The 14,067-nt window shown below is 46.5% G+C and overlaps 1 protein-coding gene and 1 pseudogene across 2 annotated transcripts in view; one reads left to right on the forward strand and one right to left on the reverse strand.

The window, feature by feature from the left end:
• The window catches only part of LOC310800766 (insulin-like growth factor-binding protein 7), a 48,498-nt gene extending 34,431 nt beyond the window's left edge, over window positions 1-14,067 (reverse strand). Inside the window, exons 1-3 of the mRNA XM_083664695.1 lie at window positions 13,668-14,067; window positions 9,645-9,765; window positions 5,341-5,450 (exon numbers count right to left, since the gene is read on the reverse strand). Of these exons, the coding sequence (XP_083520821.1) occupies window positions 5,341-5,450; window positions 9,645-9,765; window positions 13,668-13,979 (543 nt within the window). The 5' untranslated portion in view covers window positions 13,980-14,067. The remainder of the gene's footprint in view (window positions 1-5,340; window positions 5,451-9,644; window positions 9,766-13,667) is intronic.
• Window positions 124-1,407, forward strand: LOC310800762 (tektin-2 pseudogene; annotated as a pseudogene). The gene has a single exon. The product of its transcript is annotated as a tektin-2 pseudogene (transcript).

The raw sequence follows: 14,067 nt of genomic DNA on the forward strand, positions 1-14,067 counted from the left end.
TCACATTGGAAGAAGAAGACACCACCCTAGTACTATAATTGGTGGTGTGTCTGTGTGGGATGTGAACAGTCCAGAACACTGGCACAACCGACTTATTCAATGTTCAATAAACTCCACAGTGGAATGGCGACTCTTCATGTGAAGCCCGGTCTGCACCACAGTGTGTCAGAATGGTCCGGCAACAACCAGCAGCTGTCCTCAATGGCAGAACACCAGCAACATGTCTCTAATGTCATCCGGCAGGAAGGGAGAACCCTGCGCAATGAGACCAGCAGCAAAACATTCTGGGACGAGAGCGATACCAGCCACAGGTTGAGTGACAGGGTTTGGGACATTGCACAGTTTAAGGAGGCACTGGAAGCCTGCGCACAGGAAGTGGACAGAGAGATAGATGCTCTGACCCTTTCTAAAGAGCAGACGGTGCAGGCGCTGGCTGCGACCGTGGTGCCCCTGGATGTGGGAGCAGAGTGCATGACCCTACGGGAGGGCCGGCGTGGGTACGAGTTGGTCAGCGACCCGGTTGAGGAGCAGCTGAAGGCAGAGGTGGAGCTGATCAAGAGGGTGCAAGGGGAACTCCGGGAGCATGTCAACAACGCCTTAGAGCAGCTGTCTCTTCTGCATTCTGCTCGACACGAGCTGACCCTCGACCTCCAGAACAAGATGTTGGCCCTGGACATTGACATGACCTGCAAGTCACTCACTGTGAAGTCGCCTGAGATCTCTCTGTGGACCAACCCCACCCGCACACCCATAGACTCCTCCACCCCTCAGGAGTGGATCCAGTTCAGCCAGTACAACGTGGCTCGAGCCCAGGAGGCGATGCAGGTTTCCCAGCAAATGAGGCTGGACACCAGTCTCACCAGAGACCGGCTGCAGAATGAGTTGGACGCAAAGCGCACCGCTATAGAGTTTGCCATCCGCAAGCGCAATCACCATGTAGAGCAGGCCCACGATGAGCTGCAGTGGCAAGTGAGAAATACTGAGGATGAGATGAGAAACTTGGAGAGTAATATCCACAGTCTGGATGAGGACATCCAGCTGCAGACGGCCTCGCTGAAGCTGGCTCACACACGGCTGGAGAACAGGACCAACCGACCCGGCATGGACCTCTGCAGAGACAAGGTTCAGTATGGTCTGGTCGATGAAGTCAAGCAGCTGGAAGCCACCATCAGGGCTCTGAAACACAAGCTGTGTGATACTCAACACTCTCTGCAGAGGATGAGGCTGCATCACACCCGCATGCTGCTGGATCTCAACAGGAAACAGGAAGCTCTGTCTCTGGAGCAGCGCAGCATGAACACGCGCACCCGCCTGCACCGACAAAACCCCACTGGTGATGGTCCCACTCACGAACTGCAGTGGGAGAAGCAACCAGAAGTTGCTTGTACCTGTACTGGCCACCAGTAGGGTTCCGGGCGTATTCTCTCACAACTATGGCGTATCACAAGTAGGGCGTACACTCCCTCAAGGCGTAAAATACCTAAAATATTGCTGAAGTGCCCCATACTGTACATTTTACGCCTTCACAATAAGAGCCCAACACACTTCACACAGTTGCAATGCGTGCCGTTGCCGTTGCCACAACAGGTCTGGCATGAGTTTGGTCACACACACAAAAGTGCATCCATAGGGGGCGCTACAGCAATTATTTTATTTTACAATCACAATAAAAGTGCGACACAAACTTCACACACACGGCCCTCCAAAATGTGCGGCTGATGCTAGAATGGATTGGTCGGAGGGACATGAGGAGTGATGGTTGGTTGGGGTTAGGCTCAGGGGGAGTTACGTCCCTCTCGCCGATCCATTCTAGCATCAACCAAAATGAGCCAAAACACAGTTGAGGGTTCTGGCATGAGTTTGACACAGAGTGTAAGTGTAGAGAGCACTCGGTAGAGTGCATACCTCTGCCAACCTTTCTACAAAGTATTATGGTTACGTGAATCCGTTTGGATGTTATGCGCCTTCTTGTGATTGGCCTTGCCCACTTTTGGCTAGTGGGCGTGGAAAGTGAATCAGTGTCAAGTCAAGTTTATTTGTATAGCCCTAATTCACAAGCATGTCCCAGAGGGCTTCACAGAAAATATGTCTAGCTAATTCTAGCTGACACAACAGTAGTAAATTACAGTAGTAATGATAACACATTGAACAATTGATAGAAACATATAGAAAATATAGAAATATAGGAGAGAGCGGAGGAGAGAGCAGGAGAAGGGAAGGGGAGGGGGTGGGGAGGGAGAGCAAGGGGAGTATGAGAGAGTATATGGAGAGAACAGGATAAGGATGAAGGATGAAGCTGACACAACAGTAGCAAATTACAGTAGTAATAATAACAATACATCGAACAATCATACGATAGAGAAATATAGAAAATATATGGAAATATAGGATAGAATGGGTGCCACGCTTTAGGGTAGAATGGGTGCCATGCTTTAGAATAGTGGCGGAATAGTGGGAGAGGATAGAATGGGTGCCATGCTTTGTGCATCCTTGGCCCATGACCAACCTTTCTACAACGTTCCGTGGTGTTACGTGAATCTGTTTGGAAGTTACATGCCTTTTTGTGAATGGACACACCCATTGCCACACCCGCTTTTGGCCAGTGTGCGTGGAAAGAATCAGTTCTAAGGTGGCCCATGACCTACAAGTACAACTACAAGTATTGTGGCGTTATGTGAGTCTGTGTGGAATTAAGCGCCGTTTTGTGATGATTGGCCACGGCCATTGCCCCTTTTTGGTTAGTGGAAACGGGGTGGGAATTACGCTCCCTCTGGCTGTGATGCCCTGAGATCCCTAAGGCCACCTTGACAGTGCCCTGCTACCAGCCTGCTACTGTCAGTAGCTTTAAAAGCATCAGTGGTCTCAGTTTAATGTAGCTGCTCTATGCAAATTATGTGTCATTGGCTCATTTTAACACACATTTCAGAAAAATCACTCTTCACGATGTCAATAGAGCACTGGCCTTTGTGCCCTGGCATGTGGCCAGGACACATGCCACATGTGTGGAAAGTGAATCAGTTAGGCATTGACCTTGGCCCATGACAAACCTTTCTACAAAGTTTTGTGGTGTTAGGTGAATCCGTTTGGAGGTTAGGCGCCTGTTTGTGATTGAACACATCCATTCCCACGCCCCCTTTTGTCCAGTGGGCGTGGAGAGTTAATAATTTTTAAATTGGCCCAAGACCTGCTTTTCTCTCAAGTTTTGTGCAAATCCATGAATAACTTTTTGAGATATCCTGCTGACAAAGAACAGCAACTCCGGTAACGTTGATCTCGTCTGTGGCGAGATGTTTTGAGGCTTCAAAATTGGTGTTCAACAAGCTCCTTAGAAATAAATGTCTCAAAGACCAAGGAGCTAATCTTACAAAACCCTAAAAATTCAATGCAGCCAAATAATCATCAACGGACAACATGAGATGTTGTGTTACTGAACGCAGCACGGCTGTGCAAAAACATCGATATGGGAAATATCGGGGCGGCTTTAGCTCAGGAGGTAGAGCGGGTCGGCCAATGACGCAAGAGTTGGCGGTTCGATCCCCGCTCCCTCCCAGCTGCTGTCGTTGTGTCCTTGGGCAAGACACTTAACCCTCCTTGCTCCCGATGGTGTGTAGGCACCCTGCGCGGCAGCCTGCCGCCATCGGTGTATGAATGGGTGAATGTAGACTATCTACTGATTGTAAAGCGCTTTGGATAAAAGCGCTATATAAATGCAGGCCATTTACCAAATATCGATACAGTATCGATTAGGGGTGGGAATCACCAGATGCAGATGCCCGGTGGCCTGGCATGGCATGGCCTGCAATTTTTATTTTCTTTATTTTTTAAATATCGATACTTTTCGTCCAAATATCGATACAATATCGTCAGGCAAAATATCGCGATATATTGCCGTATCGATTTTATTGCACAGCCCTAATTGATTGGTTATTGATCATATATTGACTCTGTTCAATAATGATCTATGGTTGTCCCTCTCAGACGTCTCTCAAGTGAGCTGCTTGGAATGACAAAGCAGAGAGGGAGAGATAACATTGTGTTTTGTCTTTTCAGTAGACAGAAGGTTGTATTATGGCTTATGTAAAGATCAAGGTTGTATTGGGTTGAAAATAGGACTCGGCACTGTCCACGGCTCATAGTAAACTTTCTCCTTCGCTTATGAACTCGTGACAACACCGGTGGTACCGGAGCTCCTCATCTGTCCTGAAGGTCCCGATTTTCATCCAACTGCTCTCAGTCTGACCCAACTGTGGAAGTAGCATTAGACACGGTCGGAGCGTGGCTATTTGCCACGAAATGTGAATTTATTCAGTTAGCGGACTTCTCCCTGCTCTCTCAGCTCATCAAGCAGAGCTGTGTATCTGTGCTACTTCATAACATCATAGTCAAACAAGTTGTAACGTTAACTTGTAACTTGTAACGTTACTCACACTGGGTTGAAATTGGGTTGAAATGAGGAAAGAATGTGTACGTTAGTTTCTTCTTGACATGATTAGAACACAAGCTGTTTCAGGTGCACAGCTCTGGGGCTGCTGCCTGCCGCTGGGCGTTTGAAAGCAGGTGTAAAGTGGAGTAAAGTGCTCAATGTTAAGTAGAACGACCGCACTGCAGATATACGCCTCCGCCAACAAGTGAGCAGTCGACATCCATGTCTGTCAAGACTTTTGAGCCAAATGTGAAGAAATTCCGTCAAGGCGTTAATGAGATATTGCATTAACAGTAATCAGTTTATCCTTGAGTCCAGGTGGACGTTTGAGCCAAATTCTAAGAAATTCCGTCAAGGTGTTGGGCATGTTAAATAACATACTAAAAGTCTACCCAAATGAACATTCCCAGAAAGGGGTCATTTTCAAGATGGCGTCTGCCGGGAGCTTAAAATGGCATTATCTCTCTCATTCATTATCTCTCTCATTCATTATCTCTCTCATTCATTATCTCTCTCATTCATTATCTCTCTCATTCATTATCTCTCTCATTCAACCAGCTTGAAAATGACCCCCTTCCAGAATTTTCTTTTTGGTAGACTGTACGTGTGTGTGTGTGTGTGTGCGTGTGTGCGTGTGTGCGTGTGTGCGTGTGTGTGTGTGTGTGTGTGTGTGTGTGTGTGTGTGTGTGTGTGTGTGTGTGTGTGTATTCGCAGCCCACCTGCAGTCTCTCCTTGGCCCACCACACTTTGGGAATCACTGGCCCTGTGGCACTCCATAATCAGTTCAGTGACAATTCTAATAACATGTGTGTATATATATATATATATATATTGTATGCTATTCCTTCTTCCAGATGCATGTGTTAATAAACTGTATGTATTAAACTATTATAATAATAATATGAAGTGTATTCTACCTTCTTCCAGGTGACCACGGGTGTAGGGACTCCGATGGCCTCACAGCTCAGGTAAACCTGTGAGCCACTGACGTTGTAAACATCACCTGGAGCAGTGACGATGACTGGAGCTGAGGATAGAGGAGACAGGAGAGGAGAGAGGTCAGGAGAGAGGAGACAAGATAGGAAAGGAGACAGGTTATGTCCTGAAGGTGAAACCTCTGGAGCGCCCCTGTCTGTCAGTGACAGGGGACAAACAGTGGACAGACTGGAGACAGTGGACAGACAGTGGACAGACTGGAGACAGTGGACAGATGGGACAGTGGACAGAATGGGGATAGACTGGAGACAGTGGACAGACTGGAGACAGTGGACAGACTTGGGGCAGACTGGAGACAGTGGACAGACTGGGGACAGACTGGAGACAGTGGACAGACTTGGGGCAGACTGGAGACAGTGGACAGACTGTGGACAGACTGGAGACAGTGGACAGACTGGAGACAGACTGGAGACAGTGGACAGACTTGGAGCAGACTGGAGACAGTGGACAGACTGGAGACAGACTGGAGACAGTGGACAGACTTGGGGCAGACTGGATACAGTGGACAGACTTGGGACAGACTGGAGACAGTGGACAGACTGGGGGCAGACTGGAGACAGTGGACAGACTTGGGACAGACTGGAGACAGTGGACAGACTGGGGGCAGACTGGAGACAGTGGACAGACTTGGGACAGACTGGAGACAGTGGACAGACTGGGGGCAGACTGGAGACAGTGGACAGACTTGGGACAGACTGGAGACAGTGGACAGACTGGGGGCAGACTGGAGACAGTGGACAGACTGGAGACAGTAGACAGACTGGAGACAGTGGACAGACTGGGGGCAGACTGGAGACAGTGGACAGACTGGGGGCAGACTGGAGACAGTGGATCCACAGTGACCTGCAGGAATCTGGTGGTTTTGGATTTCCATTTAGAAAGGAATGTGGTGAAGCCCCTCCCTCTGTCTCTCAGCTGTGTTCTTAGCGAGTCCAACAGGATTAACCTCGCGCTCCACTCCAGCTTTGTGCCCACCAACCGGCCGCCGCATATTTCATCCAGAAAACCCGGAACGCACTTCAAGGCCATGTGATCAGCCTGTGTTGAAACAGGTCAGCAGATAGGAGCGGAGCGGAGCAGCCACCAGCTTCATACAGACCACTACTGAGAAAGTATAACTACTGTCTGTGGTCCACATCTCCATGTAGAGAGTTGAAATGTGAAACACTTCCTTATAGAAACTTTGTAGATTTGAGCCGACACTATGTATGTGTGTGTGTGTGTGTGTGTGTGTGTGTGTGTGTGTGTGTGTGTGTATGTGTGTGTGTGTGTGTGTGTGTGTGTGTGTGTGTGTACACATTTAGCAAATGTCATGTCGGCTAAAACGACTTCAGTAGACGTGAAAACACAACTATAGTGAGTTCATGAATATCTGATCTCACACCTACAGGTGGAGGGAGGGGCTGCTGCGCGGCGCACAATCGCTCCACTGCTCGAACACGCAATATTTCTAGTATACATACGGTCCATCAGCAGTGTTCAGCAGTAAAGTAAAGTAACTCGTTACTGTCATTTTATTACTTTCCCAGTAACTAGTAAGGTAAGTTATTACAATTTCCAAAACAGTAATTATATTACAGTTACTCATCCAATTAACTTCAAGTTACTGCATTAATTTCTCCAGCGCTGGCACAGAGCTAAAGGGAAGTGTGGACGTGGGTTCTGGCCGTCTGAGACGACTGCGTTGCCAGAACTGAACTGTAGGGGGGTCATTTTTTATATAACTCGCCTGTTTGGAGTCAAATAGATGATAGAAAAGGGATTGCCGATCACGGACCAATAGCAGGCGGAGCTGCGGCTCTGGGAAACTCCCATCTCACGTGAGGTGCGGATGGACTCAACCCACTCCCTCCCACTCCACTGACAACAAATCAAGATGGTGACGGTCAACGTTTCAAGTCCAAACGGGAGACCAAGATCAATGGGATGGCTCTGTCCATATGATTTAGGTCAGTGGTCCAGACACGCAGCTGTATCGTGCAGTGCTCAGTCCATGTTGCTCCTCTCCGCGGAGCCGGGAGGAGGGTGCATGATCAGGACACATCGGGATGGGGCTTTGAACTTGTGCCTATAAAAGGGAGCATGTGGCCAATGTTTCTCTGTTCTCTCTCTCTGTTTCAATGTTTGTCCAGTGATGTCATAAATCACGGATAATGTCATCAGTGATGTCACTTGAGCAATTGTGCATTGTGACTTATATCAAAGTCAGCTCAAGTTTTCTCTCTGCACTTCACATGACATCAAACGGTGAATGTCAAGTTGTAGGGGCGTCTGTGTGTGTGTGTGTGTGTGTGTGTGTGCGCGCGCGCGCACGCACACACACACACACACACACACACACACACACTCCACTAACCAGTCATAATCCAGTTAGAATGAACACTGAAGGTTCACTGGACTATACAGTGAAGCGGCTTTGCCTTAAACCAACCAGGAGTGTCTGTGTAGTGCTAAGAGCCTGTCTGTCTGTCTGTCTGTCTGTCTGTCTGTCTGTCTGTCTGTCTGTCTGTCTGTCTGTCTGTCTGTCTGACCAAGAGCCTGTCTGTCTGTCTGTCTGTCTGTCTGTCTGTCTGTCTGACCAAGAGCCTGTCTGTCTGTCTGTCTGTCTGTCTGTCTGTCTGTCTGTCTGTCTGTCTGACCAAGAGCCTGTCTGTCTGTCTGTCTGACCAAGAGCCTGTCTGTCTGTCTGTCTGTCTGTCTGTCTGTCTGACCAAGAGCCTGTCTGTCTGACCAAGAGCCTGTCTGTCTGTCTGACTGACCAAGAGCCTGTCTGTCTGTCTGTCTGTCTGACTGACCAAGAGCCTGTCTGTCTGTCTGACCAAGAGCCTGTCTGTCTGTCTGACTGACCAAGAGCCTGTCTGTCTGTCTGTCTGTCTGTCTGTCTGACCAAGAGCCTGTCTGTCTGTCTGACCAAGAGCCTGTCTGTCTGTCTGTCTGTCTGTCTGTCTGTCTGTCTGACCAAGAGCCTGTCTGTCTGACCAAGAGCCTGTCTGTCTGTCTGTCTGTCTGTCTGTCTGTCTGTCTGACCAAGAGCCTGTCTGTCTGACCAAGAGCCTGCCTGTCTGTCTGTCTGTCTGTCTGACCAAGAGCCTGTCTGTCTGTCTGTCTGTCTGTCTGTCTGTCTGTCTGTCTGTCTGTCTGTCTGTCTGTCTGTCTGTCTGTCTGTCTGTCTGTCTGTCTGACCAAGAGCCTGTCTGTCTGTCTGTCTGTGGATCAGACTAAGACTGATTGCAAACATGCAGAAGTAGGATAGGACAGACTTTATCGTCCTGAGGGAAATTAGTCTTAATGGACACAGTACAGTATCTGCTGTTAAAATACAACATCAAATGCATACTGTACACATAGGATATTAGATACAGCACACACATCATACACACATCATACACATATCAACACACATATCAACACACACATCATACACATATCAACACACATATCAACCAACACAATTGCACACTGCCCAATTCTACAGCACTGTTGTATAAAAAATAGATAAAACAGCTCCATCAAACATGGAGTCTCCATAAGATGTATGTACTTTATGTATTTGTAAAACAAGTGTGTGTGTGTGTGTGTGTGTGTGTGTGTGTGTGTGTGTGTGTGTGTGTGTGTGTGTGTGTGTGTGTGTGTGTGTGTGTGATCGAGACACACAGATGGAGAGATGTATGTATTTACATAAAATGGTTGACCGATAATTGTGTTTACTAATTTGATGACATCATCTGTATTATTCATTGTCAGTTTTGTGGTCAAGTTTGATTACTGTCATTTCAATGTGTTGACTTTGCAAATTGCACGTATATTTATTTCACACTTGCTTTGGTGATGTACAGTAAATGTATGTTGCCCAGGACAATAAAGGCCCTTTGAATTGAACATTTTAGAGATTTGTCACAAACAACATATTGTGTCTCTCTTTCTTGCTGTTTTCTCTCTCTCTCTGTGTCTTGTCTCTCTCACTCTCCCTCTGTGTCTTGTCTCTCTCTCCCTCTCTCCCTCTCTGTGTCTTGTCTCTCTCTCTCTCTGTGTATTGTCTCTCTCTCGCTCTCTCCCTCTCTGTGTCTTGTCTCTCTCTCTCTCTATGTGTCTTGTCTCCCTCTCTCTGTGTCTTGTCTCTCTCTCGCTCTCTCCCTCTCTGTGTCTTGTCTCTCTCTCTCCCTGTGTGTCTTGTCTCTCTCTCTCTGTGTGTCTGTCTTGTCTCTCGCCGTGTGTCTGGTCTCACCTGTAGCGCATCTCCCCTTGTTCTGGATCTTGACCTCGGGCCTCTGCTCGCTCACGGCTCTGGCGCTGGCAGCCTTCAGCTCGCAGCCCGTCTTGTACGTGACGCCATCGGTGCCGCACACCTACCAAGTGACTTGTGTCTTTATCATGCCATCACACACCTACCAAGTGACTTGTGTCTTTATCGTGCAATCACACGCCTACCAAGTGACTTGTGTCTTTATCATGCCATCACACACCTACCAAGTGACTTGTGTCTTTATCATGCCATCACACACCTACCAAGTGACTTGTGTCTTTATCATGCCATCACACACCTACCAAGTGACTTGTGTCTTTATCATGCCATCACACACCTACCAAGTGACTTGTGTCTTTATCATGCAATCACACACCTACCAAGTGACTTGTGTCTTTATCATGCCATCACACACCTACCAAGTGACTTGTGTCTTTATCATGCCATCACACACCTACCAAGTGACTTGTGTCTTTATCATGCAATCACACACCTACCAAGTGACTTGTGTCTTTATCGTGCAATCACACACCTACCAAGTGACTTGTGTCTTTATCATGCCATCACACACCTACCAAGTGACTTGTGTCTTTATCGTGCAATCACACGCCTACCAAGTGACTTGTGTCTTTATCATGCCATCACACACCTACCAAGTGACTTGTGTCTTTATCATGCCATCACACACCTACCAAGTGACTTGTGTCTTTATCATGCCATCACACACCTACCAAGTGACTTGTGTCTTTATCATGCCATCACACACCTACCAAGTGACTTGTGTCTTTATCATGCAATCACACACCTACCAAGTGACTTGTGTCTTTATCATGCCATCACACACCTACCAAGTGACTTGTGTCTTTATCATGCCATCACACACCTACCAAGTGACTTGTGTCTTTATCATGCCATCACACACCTACCAAGTGACTTGTGTCTTTATCGTGCCATCACACACCTATCAAGTGACTTGTGTCTTTATCATGCCATCACACACCTACCAAGTGACTTGTGTCTTTATCATGCCATCACACACCTACCAAGTGACTTGTGTCTTTATCATGCCATCACACACCTACCAAGTGACTTGTGTCTTTATCATGCCATCACACACCTACCAAGTGACTTGTGTCTTTATCATGCCATCACACACAATAGGTCTGAGCAAAACTTCCCACACTGCAAACAAAACATTGCAAGTAAAATACCTTTGTGATTAAAAATGTACTGTATTGTGTGAATCCAAAACTGTTTGCTTGCTGTTGTGCTGAATCTCTCTTCACGGGAAAAGTGAATGGGGTTTTAGAACGGAGATTTCACTTAAATGCATAAAATAAGGTCTATTAACAAAGGTTTATGGTTTATGGTGATTTGGGTTCAGCAGGATCATCGTCACAAATGTGAATCACTTTTATGACTTTTGAAACCTATAAATGCATTTTTTTAACACGATTTTCAGAAAACGCTTCAAAAAGCATAAAAGTCATTCATACGTTTGTGAAGATTATCCTGCTGAACACAAAGTACCGCTCCCATAAACTTCTGTTCACCAAAGACCTTATTTTATGCATTTAAGCGAAATCCCCATTCTAAAACCCCGTTGACTTTTCCCCTGAAGATCCAGCATGTCCGAGACTTCCGCCTTCCGAGTCCGACTACAAAAATAGGTCATCCCTGCCGTAGAGACTCTATTGTCCAGTCTCAATCAGAGTGACAGCTTGGCAACATCCACCTATTCTTGGTATCGATGGAAGTTATGTATAAACACACCTGACCTGCACATAGATCTTCTGTCTTCTCCATGGACTTCAAAACGCTCTCTCCTTCACAAACTGTGGATGCTGCCAAGCTGTCACTTCGATCGAGACTGTCCAATAGAGACGTGTGCAGTGTTGGGGAGTAGTGAACTACATTTTGCAGTAGCTTGCTGGTAGTTCAACTACATTCATATTTGTGTAGTGAGTCAAGTAGTTAAAGCAGCTACGAGCAAGATTTTCGATTGTTATTAAACAGTCTAAATGTAATATTGATGCATCACATCTTACCTATAATAGTAGCTGAGACCAAAGGCGTGTGAATCGGAGATTGCTCTCTTGATGATTATAGAGTCTGTGTCTGTCTTCCGGCGGGCCGGATACACCAGGAAGTTAAACGAACCGGTTTACGGCAGCTGCCTGCCTTCAACCTTTTCGCTCTGCTTAGCAACAGACCATAAACAAGGAGAACGCCATGCAGGGGCTTGCTACTCTCGCGAACATCTCTCATTATATTCTAACAGTTAGGTTGGAAGTAATTTTGTTATTTTGTGGTTACGGCCGAAGTGGCTGCCGCAAACCGTTTCATTTCACTTCCTGATCTGCCCCGGCCGCAGACCGACAATCATCAAGACAACAATGGCCGATTCACTCTGCGTTCAAGCGAGACTACTCAGCGTTGGTCTCGTCTACAATTAGAGGTAAGATGTGAGGCATCGATATTAAATTTAGACTGTTTAATAACAATCGAAAATCTTGCTCGTAGCTGCTTTAAACTACTTTTTGGTCATTTTTGTGTAATTAACCTACTCAAAATTTTGGTCAATAAAATGAAAGGAATATATCTATTTATTTATTTTATTTTACCATAACCAGAACCCCGTTTGACAGCACGGCCCATTTTTCTTTTCGTCCTGACCTCTTTGAAGGCAGCATAGACCGTGAAGACAGCCAGAATCCCAATAACCTTAATGTACTTATCATGTAAAAACGTTGAGAATCACATGGGCTACAACATGAGACCGGGGCTGGGTGGCTCACAGCTATTTTCTGGTCCTTTGAAGGTCACAGAAACAAAAAAGTAACGTCAAAATGTACTTCTTGACAAGAAACACAGCCTATGCTGCCTCTGATTGACCTGATATTCTTACCCTATAACCTTAACCAATCCCAGCACAAGACACACATAGCCTATGCTGCCTCTTGGCTTGTCCTGAGAATCTAACCCTATAACCTTAACCAATCCTAGTCAAGTCTTTAATGTTTATTTGCCTGATAAAACGAAACCCAGAAGAACCCAGATTTGTTTACAGCAAAAATATAACATTGAATGTCGGCTATTGGGTTTCAGCTATTGCAATAAACTCAATTGAGAGGCATATTTTTGCTGGCATTGTGCTATTATAGGCTATTACAGGCTATTATATTTTATGTCATATATCCCACGTAGGCTACATTGTCAATTTAATGAATTGTTTTTACAAAGTAGTTTGAACTACTTTTTCTGCGTAGCTTGTAGTTTCCTAAACTACATTTCTCCCAGGGTAGCTTTGCTATAGTTTCAACTACTTCCATGGTGAAGTAGTTGGTAGAGCTTCCTAAGCTGCTATGCTTTCAAAGTAGTTTCCCCAACACTGGACGTGTGTGACATCATTCTGCGTAGGTCCTGGCCACAAGATTCAGCTCAACAGCAAGCAAAACCTTTGGATTCACATTAGTACATTTTTAATCACAAATTAATTTGAATTGCAAAAAAACACGTTTTGATTGCAGTGTCAATAGTTTTCAGGGTTCCCACACCTTCTTAAACATCAATCAAATTCAATGACTAACTTCAAGGACTTTCCAGGCCAAACTGTCTCAAATTCAAGCACCCAACATGGCAGTTTGAGACATGGTGGATCAAGATGAATGATTAACACTGAGAATGTTTAAAATGAGAAATACAACAGAAGTGTACAACAAGAGAGGTGTTAATGTGTGAACACTTCTCAACTGTGATGTTGCACATTAAGTAGCCTAAAAAAAAAAAAAAAAACAATTTATATTTCTATTCTTGCATAAAATATATAAATTCAATTTCAACGACCCATGCATGTATTCAAAAACTGTGAAGCCTTGATTTTGTTCACTTTTCAAAGATTTTAACGACCAATGGGAACCCTGAGTTTTGCTCTCAAAGCTGTTTTGATTAGCTACAGTTATAGTTTTGCTGTCAAACCGCATAAAGACACAAAACCATACACACCTCGTACGCGGCTTTGCAGGCGCAGACGCCGTGCTTGCCGCTCTTCTTGTCCTTCGCGTCCTGTTTGACGCACTCCAAGCCGGAGGCGCAGCGGCGCGCAGAGGCACCGCGGCCGCCGCACCGCTCGCCCTCCGCGGCAGCGCACACGGTGCAGCAGCCGCACGGGTCCGGCAGCGCGCCGGCCGCGCAGCCCTCCGCCGGGAGAGGTGCGCACTGAGCCGGGTCGCACGGGCCGCAGCTGCCCGGGGGAGCGGCGCGCTCAGCGCCGGCCCAGGCGGCGGAGAGGAGCAGGACGAGTGGCACAGAAAACATGACTGAAGACTGATCTGAAGATCTTTCTCTCTGCTGTCAAAGTCTACATCCACTGACTGACTGACTGAGCTCTGGCGCTGCTGGGGCT

This window comes from Poromitra crassiceps, assembly GCF_964638095.1.
Source record: "Poromitra crassiceps genome assembly, contig: HAP1_SCAFFOLD_60, whole genome shotgun sequence".
Lineage (NCBI taxonomy): Eukaryota > Metazoa > Chordata > Actinopteri > Beryciformes > Melamphaidae > Poromitra > Poromitra crassiceps.